This window comes from Drosophila bipectinata, chromosome 2R (assembly GCF_030179905.1).
Source record: "Drosophila bipectinata strain 14024-0381.07 chromosome 2R, DbipHiC1v2, whole genome shotgun sequence".
NCBI classification, from domain to species: Eukaryota; Metazoa; Arthropoda; class Insecta; order Diptera; family Drosophilidae; genus Drosophila; species Drosophila bipectinata.
The window spans coordinates 4,599,273-4,613,560 of record NC_091737.1 but is presented as its reverse complement, the minus strand read 5'-3'; the positions used below and the strand labels follow the sequence as shown (position 1 = coordinate 4,613,560).

Below are 14,288 nucleotides of genomic sequence, written 5' to 3'. Positions count from 1 at the left end.
ACCCGGCCGCAGGCTCTCATAAGGCCTTGCGAATCCACGAAGGGGTTCAGATTTTGAATGGGACTGGATGCCGATATTGGACGCTTTTCGCTTAAGCAGCCCATCTCAGAGACGAAGTGTCTGCGCTGAGTGACGGAAACTAGAAGACGTTCAGCCGACGTAATCTCATTAGCGGTCAGGTGCTCTTCAAACGAGGGTCGAATCTTCCGCGCGCGCTGGATGAAGCGATTAACATAGGCAAGGACTCGTAATGCCTTGTCGAGTGTGGAAAAACGCTCAAGGAGATCTTCGGGGGGTACTTTCGCGACATGGACCTTGACTGCTCGCTTCCCGAGTTCAGTCACGGGGGTATCATAGCCTTGAGTGGGCCAGTCGCTTCGAGGCCTCTGCAGCCAGTCAGGACCGTGCCACCACAACTGGTTATCTGCAAGATCTTGGAGAGCTACGCCCCGGCTAGCGAGATCCGCAGGGTTATGCTCGGAGCGGACATGTGCCCATTTCTGCACGTCGGTGAACTGGTTGATCTTGGTCACCCGGTTGGCCACGAACGTTGTCCACTGGCACGCTGGCTTATGCAGCCACGCGAGGACAATAGTCGAGTCGGTCCAACAGTATAGGGCAGACGCGGCCCCTGGCATTTGTGGCAGAACGGCGGTGGCCATCTCGGACAACAACAAGGCACCGCACAGTTCTAGTCGATGGAGCGACACCGTCTTAACTGGGGCCACTCGAGTCTTTGCAGTCAGCAGGGTCACTATCACCGTGGACCCGACCTCGACACGAACGTAAATTGCTGCGCCGTACGCCTTCTGTGAAGCGTCGCAGAACCCGTGGTGCTGGATCTTTAGGTGTGGTCGGAACGCGACCCATCGAGGAACACGAATCTGATCGAGCACCGAGTAATTCTTTAGGAAGTCAACCCATCGCTGACAGAAATCTTGAGGGAGGGCGTCATCCCACCCTAGATCCAGAAGCCAAATGTCTTGCATGAACATTTTTGCCCAAACAATGAAAGGAGCGAGCCAACCTGCTGGATCGAACAATTTGGCAATTTGGGAGAGGACTTGGCGCTTCGTGAAAACCGAGCCGGAAGTCAATTCTGGCGGGACAAAAAAGAATTCATCAGTCGTCGCTTTCCACCGCACGCCGAGTGTCTTGGCCGTGCTCTCTGCATCGATGTCGAGAAAGTCAGCACGGAGACGGTGATCGATCGGAATGTCGGCCAGGATTGCCTTGTTATTCGACGTCCATTTCCTAAGTGGGAACCCTGCTGACTCTAGGGCCCCTTTCAGCTTTCGAATCGAAGCTTGGGCTTCAGTTTTGGAGTCTGCCCCCGCGAGAACGTCATCAACGTACATAAACTGCCGGATAATTTGGCTTGCCTGCGGATACTTCGACTCTTCGTCGTCAGCGAACTGTCGCAGCACACGGATCGCCAGGAACGGGGCACAATTGACACCGAAGGTCACCGTTTTCAACTCGTAGTCGCGGATATCCCCATCGGGATTGCGAAAAAAAATACGTTGGAGCGGAGTATGCTTGGGGTCTACCCAAATTTACCGATACATCTTCTCAATGTCGGCGTTGAAGACAAACCTAAAGTATCGCCACTTTAGGATTTGAATCGTCAGGTCGGATTGTAAGACCGGGCCCGCGTAAAGAATGTCGTTCAGACTGGTCCCGTTTGCGGACGGGCTCGAAGCATTGAAGACCACTCGCACCTTGGTGGTCGTGCTTTCGGGCTTGAAGACGGCATGGTGTGGAAGATAGTAGGTAGCGGAATTGCTAGCGGGAGAGACCTCGGTCATGTGGCCTAAGTCGATGTATTCCTGAATTACCGAGTCATAGCGGGCCTTAAGGGGCGGGTCCCTCTTCAGGCGCTGCTCATTACGCAGAAACTGAGCAAGGGCAAAGGACCGTGAAGCCGCTAGCTCGGAACCCTTCAGCACACTCGTCTCTCTTCGTCGTCTGGACAAAATTGTGCTCGCAAACTGAATCCGATTCCGAACTTATCGGTGTGGGCACATCTTCCACCTCCCAGAATTTGGTGAGGAGCTGATCCACTGAGTCACCGAAGCTGGGGGCCACTCGTGTGGAAAAAACGGACACGTTGCGGGGATTGGCTGGAGATAATGGGCCTGTCAGCACCCATCCAAAAATGGTCTCCTGACCGAGAAGCGACCCGCATATGTTAGCCTTGGAATTACCGAGGAGATTGGACGGAAGAATGTCAGCTCCTATCAACACATCGACTTGGGAGCTCTCAAAGAAGTTGGGGTCCGCCAGGGGAATGTCGGGCAGCCCCTTGAGACGATCTCGCGGAATCGAGTATGATGGCAGATTTCCTGCCAACTACGGCAGAACGTAGGCCGCAGTCTCTAATTGTAGCCCGGGTCTAGACGGCGACCGAATGGAGAAATGGCACCATTTAGTAGACTGCGCGGAAATGGTCTGATTAAGGCCGGAAACTTGGGCTTGAATCGTCTTGAAGGGTGGTTTGACGAGGTTGAACAGTCGCTCCGTAATGAAGGTCGCTTCGGACCCTGAGTCTATCAGTGCTCGTGCCTGGAAGCTGCACCCCAAATGGCACACGTTGTTAAAAGCCGTGCCTAGAAGGACGGCTCCTGACCCGGAAGCGAAGCACACCTGCACATCCGACTGATCCTCTGAGCCGTTTGTGCTTCTGGCAGTCTGTGCGGGTCGAGCCCTTGCTGTCGTAGGCGAACTTGGAGCGGTGGCGAACGGATTGCCGCGGTACAGAAGGGTGTGGTGTCGGCTGTGACATGTGAAGCAGGTATGGGCGCTCGTGCAGTCTCGTTGCTGGGGTGTTCTCCCTCGAACAGAGATCGCAACCCTTGGGGCCCGGAACCACTCGAGTCTCGTATGAATTGAGCCTTCAAGCAGGGGCAGTAGGAGTTCCCGACCTTGGCGGAAGTAGTCCGGAGCCACTAGGCCTGACGTCGTCGATTGCTTCCAGAGTGCGATGGCGCTCTGTCAGGAAGTTGTCTAATTCCTTCCATGTTGGAATTTCGGCCTTGTTATGAACGGATTGCTCCCACATGGAAAGTGTGACTTTGGGGAGCTTTGACGAAATCATAAACACCAGGAGGCAGTCCCAAGCCTCAACATTGATGCCGGACATTGCGAGGGCTGTCAGACAACTCTGAATGGTGGCTTGGAGCTCTTTCAGCGCGACCCCGGACTCTTGAGAAATAGCCTGGAGGTTGAAAAGGATTTTCAACTGGCTATTGACCAGTAGCCGCCGGTTCTCAAAGCGGTCTGTGAGGCTTTGCCAAGCGACGACAAACCCCTCATGGGTAAGCGGAGCCTTAGAGACAATGGCGTGGGCGTCTCCACTTGTTTTGGACAGTAAGTGGAACAACCTCTCTACCGGGGTGAGCCGCGAGTTTTGGATGTAAATGGCCGTAAACAAGTCTCTGAAGGTGGGCCACCGAAGATAATCACCCGCGAAGACCTCGGTATCCACCGGAGGTAACCGGCAGCCTGTAGGCGCGGGCGTGTGGACATTGACGGACGCCTGAGTGGATTGGGAAGCAATTTTCTCCCGAAGCTGGGCAATACATCTCGTATAGACGGAGTAACAGTAGTTGTACTTCGATTCCAGCACTGTCGAGGTGGCCACATTGTCGTCTGACACGGCTAGTAAATCGGAGCAGCTCTCATAGGTTTTCTCCACCTTCTCCCACAGTGCATGAATTTGGTCCCGATGGACCTCGCTAATGTATTGGGAACCTCCTTCCGTTTCTCTGGCGCCCGGAGTATTTATGTTAGCCTCAAATTGGTTAATTCGATCTGTTGTGGCGATGAACTTTTTCAGCGCCACGTCGACCGCACATTGAGCCATTTTTGCAACGGAACGAGTCTGCCTCTGTGAAGGACCGGGGATTGTATTGACGGATTCGTCACTCTTTGCCCTTGGAATGGCACTGTACGCCTTAGGCATTAAAAGAGGCGTCCGCGGAGAAGCGGATTGAGATCTGTCCAAACGGCTGGTTGGGATCGGGCGTGGCTTTTGGTCGTCTCCCGTGGGCATTCTCAGACACCAATTCGCTGGTCAGAGCTTGTCGACTGACGCGCGCAATGGGTAGCTCGTACGAAGCGGTAGCCGGTCACTAATGTGATGAGACCGGTGAGATCGCGGACGAAATGCGATTGAAAGGAAAGTGGGAATTAGAAGCGCCGATGTCGAGAGGAACGTCGGATGCGGCACAATTCGGATGTGGGAGAAACTTCAGGAAGCAAAAAAAAAACAAGATGGGCCAAGGTTTGTTGAGATTCTAGGCGGATGTTGCCAGATGCGGAGTAGAAGCAGCGTTAGGAAAATGACGGAACGGAAAATGGACAAGGACCGGAAAATTCGCGATCGTTTGGAAAAATAATTGATGACTGTCTATATATGTATGTATATTTCGACCAGTATGGCTCGTAAGTAAATATTTAATTCCTAACTATGTTCGAATTTGCGGAGCCGGAAAGTGGACTTGACCTTGGCTTGGATTGAACACAGAGAAAAAAATAAATAATTTATTTTTGCCTTATTGTCGGGATTTAATTATTATGGAAACAGACGGGTGGAGTTGAAAATTTCAATTTTTAATCAATGGAGGTTAAGTTACCCGAAGCTGGAACGGTGGAATTGAAACCGCGGCTCGATTCAGACAGAAGATCGACAATTAAATTATTTATTAAAATTTTTCGATAATTAAATTTTCGACTTTAATTATTGAGTGGCCGGAAAGGTGAATTAAGAAACCTGGCCCTTTACTCGGACGGAAAATACGAATTAAATAAATTTTAGTAGTTATAATTATAAATAAATAAATTTATAATTAATTAATTTTTTTTTTAATTTGTTCGGTTGTATATCTCTTGAAATTGGAGGCAGAAAATATTGAGAAATATATGGGCATGCATGCAAGTAGGGCAAGGGCATGTGGGGCATATGATGGCACAGTGGAACGTCGATAAGTGGACTGTATAGGTTAAATTATATTGGTTATATATTTCCTGAAATTGGAGGCAGAAAATATTTGGAAATATGTGGACATGCATGCAGGTACGGATATATGTAAGGGCATGTGGGCATATGTAAGCACAGTGGAGCGTCGATAATATGTAACTGCGTCGATAATAGGTAACTGGGGAAACGGAAAAGTTATGTGGTGTAAAAAATTGGGGAAGAAAACCCTATATTAAGACAGCGGCGGACTGTTCGGTGAACTTGGAGATTCCCGGAACCACTTCACACCGGCTGGCCAATATTAATTATGCCCTTTTTTTTTCACCACACACTTTCACTGTTCACTTGCGGATTTTTTTTTTTCGTATTTATTGCACCAAACACAATGTAAGTGTGTATGCATGCACATATGCCTCGACCGTTGGCCTGCGAACGGATAACGGAAAGGCCAAAAACCGGCGAGGAATATGGCAGGCACACAAAACGGAGATGGATGGAAAATTGTGTAGGGTTTTTTCTGTCTTGGAAAAGTCTCAAGCTGCCGTGGTGTCGGAAAACTCGGACTTGGATTTGACACGGTAGAGAAAGAAAAAATGACAAATCTTGCAGCAGTGTGAACGAAATTTAATGTTCGGACCACTGCTGAAAACCAGCAGAGAGACGGAGACGGAAAAAATTTCGTACTTATCATTTGGCGGAACAATGCCTGGACTGGTGGTGGACGATATCCAAATATCCAAAATTTCCTGAATATCCAGATATCAGGCTCGAAGGACCAAAATGTGTAGGGGGCGCTGGTGCCGCAAAAGATTCCAGAATGGGGGTTGAAAATAACAAGTCGGGGGCATCTTCATTTCAGGTAAAAAACGCGTTCAGCTTTATTGGCTGCGTACATTAAATTGCCAACTTAAAAACTAGTACAAAAAATAGACGATCTTCGACAACCAACGAGCGAGAAGAGAGGGCACAGAGGGGCGAGTGTGGATGCGCTCTTCAGCGCGGGTGCGCTCTTTAGCGCGGGTGCGCTCTTCAGCGCGGATGCGCTCTTCAGGTGAACGGCACCACGGCCCCTCACCTAAACAATTATGGTTAGGATATCCAGAGGAGGTCCAGCGGGTGCGTCCTTTTGAGTCGTCTGGGCTGCTCGCTGTTGTCCAGCAGGGAGATGGCCAACAGGTTCGAATGATTATGAAGCCTTTGCATGTAGCGTGCGCTGCTTCTTTGGATCTCGTCCTTGACCCAAGGAAAATTTAGAACCTCGTGGATGGTGCGATTTTCATGATAGACATGAGCCCCAGTGGCGATTCGTAGGGCTCTATTTTCGAAAGCTTGCATAGTTCGGACATTCGTCTTACTCGCAGTGCCCCAGAGCTGTATGCCGTACGTCCAGATTGGGCGTATTATGGCCTTGTAAATGAGGAGTTTAGTGGAAGTTCTCAGCTTCGATCTCCTACCCATGAGCCAGTAGAAGGATCGAAGGGTGAGCGTCCTGTCTAGGGTGAATCCCTGGTACTTGGGATTGTCTTCCTGCGGTATAGGAAAGCCGTTAAGGTTAACTGGAGGGCAGTTGCCTTTGCAGAGAGAAAATGTGGTGGCAGTAGACTTCTCATTATTGACGGCAATGTTCCATCGCATTTGCCAGTCGCTGAGCAAGTCAAGCTGCAACTGCATGGTTTCGGCTGCCCCCATGGCGCTATCGGCAGTGGTAAAGAAGGCGGTGTCGACTGGCATCTATATGCAATTCGACTTGGAGTTCAGGGTCAAAGATTGTCAGTACGGGGTCAGACGTCAGTACTTTGATAAGCTTTTGTCGGATCTGCTCATGCTTCTCTTACCATTCAAACTTTCACGATTTTTAATATAAAATCCCAGGTCATCTATTCATGTGCCAAGAAAAGCGCACTTCTTTATGTTAAATGTAAAACCTGCCTCAGACAAAACTCTCAGCACTATGCCTAACCTTTCATATGCTTCCTCCTTTGTTTGTGCTACAATCAGAACATAGTCTATGTACAAATTAGAAGATGCAATTCATACTGACCCTCTGGGGCAACGAATGCTGTTCTTTCTATGGAGTCAGGATGGATCGGTATTCGATAAAATCCGCTGGCCATGTATAAAGTAGAAAAATATTTTCTGCCTCGCAAGCGATCTATCTAATCAGAAATCAATGGCAACGGGTACTTATCTGAGATTGTGTTTGAATATGAATCACGAATATCAATACACAGTCTGTCGCTGCCATCTTTCTTTTTGACTAATAGCATTGAACTTGGACATTGGCAAGGGGGCGAATTGCTTGGAGGGATCACATTGTATTTAATCATTTGGTCTAATTTTCCATTAACCAATAGCTTTTCATCTGCACTGAGCCGATAAGGGCGCCTTTGAACAGTTTTATTCTTGTCTATCAAAAGAATTTCTAATGCTCCTGTGGTTAGGCGTTTAGTTGGGATTCCATTTATAAAATTGTCAGAGTAATTTTTCAATATGTTTTTTAGTTTACATTTATCAATTTCACCTAATTCTATGTTGGTATCAAGTACATTTTCAAAAATGGATGTATCTTCATGTATACCATTAACAATCTTAGTTTTGTAAATATTAAATTTGTCTGTTTCGATTATAACACCAAAACAAAGTTTGAATATTTCTTGGTCAATCATGATATATCGCTTTAGATAATACGAATAATATTAATATAATATTAAGAATCTTATTAATATTAAGAATAATATTCTAATACGACATGGAACAAAATTTCTAAATTAAACTGTGATATTTGAATCGTAGACAAAATCTGCAAATGGCTCTTAACAATATTGTAGCCGATTTCTCGTAGTACAATTAAATTATTGAATCTTTTTCCAGCAATTTTTTTACTTAAATTTTACTTTATCAAAGAAAACTCGGCACCCGAGTCAAAAAAAACAATGGAAAGGTCTCACCCCTTTGATAGAATAAGCCTTTGGGCTGAAGAACTTGACATATGTTCACGCGCTTCTCCTTGTACTCGCCGTTTCCTAAGCCGGAATTGCGTAATAAGGCTTCAGTTTTTATTTGTTTTGCCGCCGAAGCCGTCCACCTAGAGCGTTTAAGGGGTCTGTCCACAACTTCTTTTCTGCATGTATTGAAGCAGTTTATACTCACCCCCCGAAGGTCTTAAAATAGTTGGTCTTACAACGCAAACAACTTTTTTGGAGCCAAAAACGAGCTAAATGAGCATCAACTCTGGAGTTATTCTCTATGGAGTCCATCGAATGGCAGGCATATTATTCCTTCTCGATCTCCGCATTTCGGTGGTTTGTGGGAAGCGGCTGTTAAAACCGCCAAGCACCATTTTTTCCGGGCTGTTGGATCTGCAGTTTTTGGATTTAAGGCGCTGCGAACGCTGCTGTGCCATATTAGGGCAGTCATAAATCCACAATCTTTATTGTCTCTTCAAGACAATCCTGCAGATCTCGATGTTCTAACCCCAGCTCATTTTTTAACTGGTGGTCCGTCAGTCGGCTTTATCGAGCCTGATGTCACAAAGCTGAACTTTAACCGATTGGACAGATGGCAGGGCGTGTTTTTCCGGCAGGAGTCTTTCTGGTCCTGATGAAGGGAGGAGTACCTAAACCTTCTTTAGCAGCGTTCCAAATGGCGTGCCTCCGTGCCTGATTTAGCCCTGAACGATGTGGTGCTAGTCAAAGACGAGAACCTACCCCGCTAGGAAATGGCCACTTGCTAGAATAATGGAGTTACCAACTGTGTCTGTTGCTATTGATGAAATTGGATTGGAAGCCCCAACCGGGGGGAGAATGTCGGGTCAGGCAGCAAACAACTGTAAGGTTCAAATAATCAATTAATAATGTATGCATTGTTGTGTGCAAGCCGACTCCTTTTAGCGAGCATCCGCTCAGCCTATTATCTAAGGTTGGCACTCTCGTTCGTTATCTTATTGCGCTCGCACCCTAAATTTCCTTTTTTTTTTTTAAATCCCAATTTCATATACGGCCAAATAAAAATTTTTATTACGTTTCAAAATAAAATACGTTCGGACTTTTTATTTTCCGTCATTGAAAAATATCAATGACCAAACAACACCATTATTATTATAATTTTATGATCGCTGTGCAAACGAAATCACCATAGCATGCTACACATAAATTTATTCAATAAACAAAATATTGAAACGGTTAATACATGTAAAACGTGTATTACATGAAGGTGCATGGACAGATAAGGACGGGCTAGAAGTGAATCCGCCGGGATCTGGGCATCCTCACAGTGAAAAACGAAATCCGAAGCAAAAAGAGCCCTACAAAGAAAAACTGTCTTCGCACCAAGATTTCCTCGCTCAAGAATTGACTCTGGATTCTAGCGTATCCCGCCTGCGACGCAACGCAGAAATCGATTTTTAGGGTCGTCGAACTCAGTATCAGTCAATATGACTGTTAGTTAAGTTTAAAATATAAGATTTTATACACCTCTTGTTAGTCTCGCAATATTCAAGAAATAAAAGCAACGTTTAAAAAAAAAATAAATAAAAAAAAAATCCTCTGACAACTGATGCATTACCCGAACTGATAAAAATGAGGCTTCGTTCCATAGGTGACAGTATCCAGCTTAAAAACCTGCAACTCATCCTGGGCTGAATCCCGCCAAAGAATGCACTGCAGATAGCCATCCTCAGGAAACGATGACGCAACGATACATTTTGCAAATATCCAGTAATGGCCACTCGATGGCATCGGTATCTTAACAGAACATGCAGAAACTTTGGCTGAATAACTGGGACAGACATCAACGCGTCATTCAATGAATATCTAGAAGTGGTGACAGATTCATCAAAAAACAACCTTGAGCTTAGTTGTTGAACTGTCCTCCTTAAAAATACAATGGTTGGGCAGAAAGTACTGGCCAGTGACGATCGCATCAGCAGAGACTGGAGACATATGACCCAACTTCAAATACTCTTTTATGAAGGCAGCATATTCTGAATAAAATTCTCTCAGCACTTTGGAACTACATTTTAACGGAAGACTCACAACGGAAGTCTGCCCGCATCAAAATGTGCATCGCAGCCTAACTCCTCCTTCGTCCGCTTTACAATAGGCTCGCAGCAGCCTTGGATTTCCCGAAACCGGCGAAGCAGACAATTTAACCGATCATCCATCATATTGCGCTCTTTGAAACATCCTTGTAGGCAGTGGAAACAAGTGACCTTCTCTGGACATGTGAACCGTTCCCACACACGACCCATCTGTTACGATAGATAGCAAAACTGCTCCCGCGGCATCCGGCAACGCCGAAGTTGCAGAACCGATAGTTTAAGCGGGTGTTGAATCTCTGTTAACTCAGCCGGTAACCATGTGCCTAAGCTTTCTTTTCTATTTGACACTCGAGGGAAGCGGACGAAAAGTGAGGACATATTAATATTTAAGTTTGATTATGAATTGTACAACCTTTAATTTACTAGGAATTTAAAGTGCTGCTATCGCAGAGTGGTTACCGACTGTACCACTGTTAGCCCTTGCTGCCCCGTTATAAATGAAGAAAACAATAAACAATTATCTACACGGGCGTCTTTACTCGGGCGGCGCTAAACAACTTCGAATTCCCGCAACATTTCTTTAAATTCTTTTCCGGTGTATTCTTGGAGAATACTTGAGCCAGAGAGCGAAATCAACATGGAGATGCCTACTGGATCCGGTGGAGAGGCAAGATTGGTGGCGACATGCTTCCTCTGTGAAGTGAAGCATGTGAGTGAGCACGTGACAGTTGGCTGCATTGGCGCCGGCTGCGTGAGCATGTGCCATCCTAAGTGTGCTGCTCTAGAGGATGGCGGCGTAGGATGGATCTGTGCAGAGTGTGACGTAGACGTCCATGCACAGAACTCGACGTTGATCAGGACAGAAAAGCTGACCAGCCTGACGGCTGGGGACAACTACCAAAGATACTCAGGTGGCGACCAGATGAGGAGCGGAACTAATGACGTCGAGGCCTCGAAGGAAGCGCAGGACCTGCAGACGGAGCTAAGGTTGTTGGAGGAAGAAGATCAGTTGCTGCAGTTGCGACAACAACTTCTACATAGGCGAAAGGCGCTCATGGGCAAGCTCCCAAGGGAGAGGCTTTCGGAGACTGGCCACGCAGAAAAGATGCCTGGAGCATCTAGTACACGGTACCAGAATGCTGGTACGGACACAATTGGTGAAGTTGCCGTTGTGGAAGGAAGCGGCAGTACGCAGAGAGCCCACGCTGGGCCCCCATGGCTCTTTTATACCAGTGGGGAGGACAACTCAGCTGCTAGGGTCACTAAACCTGTGGTCAGACCATCTTACGAACAATTGACAGCGAGGAAGACTAGCGTGGCTGAGTTGGTGAAGTTTTCCGGAAGGCCGGAGGACTGGCCCTTATTCATCGCAACGTATGAACAGACGACGGAGCTATGCGGATTCACGGATGCCGAGAACCTAATGCGGCTTCGGCATGCGTTGGAAGGACCAGCCAAGAACGCAGTACAAAGTCTAATGCTGCATGCGGACTGTGTTCCGCAGATAATCGCCACGCTAAGAATGCGATTTGGGCGACCCGAAATTATCATTGACTTGTTAGTGACAAGGATTAAACAATTTCCTCAAGTGAGGGAGAATAAGCTTGAAATGCTGGTTGACTTCTCGGTGGAGGTGCAAAATGTTTGTGCTACGATGAAAGCCTCCAAGTTGGACCAGTACTTAAACAACCCAGCGCTCACGCAGGAGCTAGTGAGCAAGTTGCCATCGATGGTGCAGACGTTTTGGGGAATGCACAAAGCCTCTCTAACAGTGTGTACGTTGGTTGAGTTTAGTACGTGGCTTTCGCAGATGGCAGAAGGAGCGAGCCATGTGATAGTCCCAAGTTCGTCGTCAAGAACGGAGAGAAGGGGCACGGTACATACACACACTGTGCGCCAAGGCTGTCGGCTTTGCACCCGCAATTGCAGAACCCTGTAGGAGTGTCCAGCATTCCTGGAAATGACGATCCGCGATCGCTGGAATGCTACTCGACGGTGTGGCTTGTGCTGGAGATGCTTCCAAAGCCACAAGGTGGAAAGATGCGGCGTCCCCAATCCTTGCGGAATAGATGGATGCCTAGAACGCCATCATCCCCTGTTGCATCGCGGCAGCACGGCTCCCGTCCAAGCCAGGTGCCTTGCACACCGACAAGAAGGTTCAGGGTATTGCCAGTGACTTTGTATGGAAATGGTAGGCAAGTCAACACGTATGCCTTCATCGACGACGGGTCATCTCTAACCTTGATCGACGCCCCATTGCTAGAAGACCTTGGAGTGAAAGGACAACCGCAGCCTCTACGTATGCAGTGGACTGCCGGCATGCATCGGTATGAGGACACCTCGGTCAGATTCGACTTAAGGATCTCCGGCATTGGCCAAACGAAGCTATATGATCTTCGCGACGTTCACTCGGTCCAGTCTCTTGATCTTCCATCACAGTCGTTGGATATAACCCACCTGAAAGCACAGCACACACACCTTGGACATCTACCACTGTCCGGATACGACTCAGCACAGCCCAGGCTCTTGATAGGTCTCAATAATTGCAAACTAGGGCGCGTGCTTCGCACCAAGGAAGGCACAACAGAAGAACCGATCGCTGAGAAGACCCGCCTGGGGTGGACGATTAAAGGAAGAAGCTCCAACAGTGTGGGAGATGACATAACCCCAAACTACCACGTGTTTCACATATGTGCATGTGAAGCTGACGAGAATAAGGAGATCTTGCGCCTGCTTGAGCAGTGCATGTGGTCGGACGGCGGCCCTAGACCGGAGATGAATAGCAAGAGCGTATCCAATTATGACCAGTTGGCTATACAGCAGCTGGAGAAGAACACGAGGCGTATAAATGGCCGATTTGAAACAGGTCTGCTGTGGAGGTATAAAGATGACAAGCTGCCGGATAGTTTACCTACAGCCCTAAAGCGAGCACGATGCCTGTACCAGAAACTGACTCGCGAGCCGGAGCTTGCGAAGGGAATTCGCCGACAGCTAGATAAGTACGTGAAGAAAGAATATGCACGGCCCATTACGTCGGAAGAAGCTGAGGAAAAGCCATATTGGTATCTACCTATCTTTCCCGTGCTAAACGTCAACAAGCCAGGAAAGCTTCGCATAGCCTGGGATGCGGCTGCGAAGACGGAAGGGATCTCGCTGAACAATGCTGCTGAAGGGACCTGACCAACTAGCGCAGTTGGTACCAATACTTCACAGATTTAGAGAGAAACGTATTGCTATCGGCGGCGATATCGCCGAGATGTTTCATCAGGTCAGAATACACACAGAAGATCAGAGATACCAACGCTTTGTATTTATAGACCCATACACACAACGGAGAGAGAACTACGCCATGCAGGTAATGACGTTTGGGGCTAGTTGCTCCCCCAGCTGTGCCCAGTACGTGAAGAACAGAAATGCAGAGTCGTTCAAGAAGGAATACCCACGAGCGGTGAAGTGCATATTGGAGAATCACTATGTAGACGACATGCTGGACAGCGTCGACACGGAGAAAGAAGCTATAAGCCTCGCGCGTCAGGTCCACTACATTCATCTTCAGGACGGATTCCTCATTCGAAACTGGGTATCGAATTCCAGAGAAGTATTAAGCGCACTCGGCGAAGGAGCATCCACGCTAGTGAGACTAGACGAAACAACGGATGGACAGACCGAGAAGGTGCTGGGAATGTGGTGGGACACGAAAGAAGATCTCATCCGCTACCTTGTATCCCCACGATATCGCCATAAAGAACTTCTCCAAGGAAGGCAACGACCCACCAAACGAGAGTTTCTCAGTGTGTTGATGTCTATATATGATCCTTTAGGGCTCATATCCTTCTACGTGATGTATGCAAAAATAATATTTCAGGAAATATGGCGAAGTGGATGTACAAATTACAAAACCCGACAAATTAGGTCTGGTTTTCTGGTGCTGGTGATACTGGGCATCTGAGCTTGAGGAAGAAGAACTGTACATCGTGTAGCAAATGCTTAAAAAAAACTAATTTCATAAAAACTCCCATGCACCAGACGATTAGAGTTTCACAAAACCCAGGAGCTCAGAGAATAAGGTGAAAAAAGAGTAGCCCATAAAGCCTACAGTACTGATATAAAAAAAAGGTTCCTAAAAAATTACCAATTGGAAAACTCTCAGAAAATATGAATCTTCTTGAAGGGAAAATATAAGGGTTGCAAAACTCCGGTGCTACCATGAAGATAATGCATAAACCAGGGAAGGTTAGGCTATGTCTGGATCACCGCTAAGTAAACTCA

The 14,288-nt window shown here is 47.4% G+C and overlaps 2 protein-coding genes across 2 annotated transcripts; both read left to right on the top strand.

Moving 5' to 3' along the window:
* Nucleotides 1-10,656: 10,656 nt before the first annotated feature.
* Nucleotides 10,657-13,199, top strand: LOC138926026 (uncharacterized). Its single transcript, XM_070278308.1, has 2 exons — nt 10,657-11,794; nt 11,830-13,199. The coding sequence occupies exons 1-2, from the start codon at nt 10,657-10,659 to the stop codon at nt 13,197-13,199; spliced, it is 2,508 nt and encodes an 835-aa protein (XP_070134409.1).
* Nucleotides 13,200-13,368: 169 nt separating this feature from the next.
* LOC138926025 (uncharacterized) lies at nt 13,369-13,968 on the top strand. Its single transcript, XM_070278307.1, has 2 exons — nt 13,369-13,862; nt 13,932-13,968. The coding sequence occupies exons 1-2, from the start codon at nt 13,369-13,371 to the stop codon at nt 13,966-13,968; spliced, it is 531 nt and encodes a 176-aa protein (XP_070134408.1).
* Nucleotides 13,969-14,288: the final 320 nt, after the last annotated feature.

What these genes read in the sequence shown, in the direction of transcription:
- LOC138926026 (XM_070278308.1), top strand. Translation starts at nt 10,657, where the DNA reads ATGGAGATGCCTACTGGATCCGGTGGAGAGGCAAGATTGGTGGCGACA. An exon ending in CAAAGCCTCTCTAACAGTGT is followed by an intron (nt 11,795 to 11,829) that starts GTACGTTGGTTG and finishes TGGCTTTCGCAG; the next exon opens with ATGGCAGAAGGAGCGAGCCA.
- LOC138926025 (XM_070278307.1), top strand. Translation starts at nt 13,369, where the DNA reads ATGCAGGTAATGACGTTTGGGGCTAGTTGCTCCCCCAGCTGTGCCCAG. An exon ending in CTCATATCCTTCTACGTGAT is followed by an intron (nt 13,863 to 13,931) that starts GTATGCAAAAAT and finishes CCGACAAATTAG; the next exon opens with GTCTGGTTTTCTGGTGCTGG.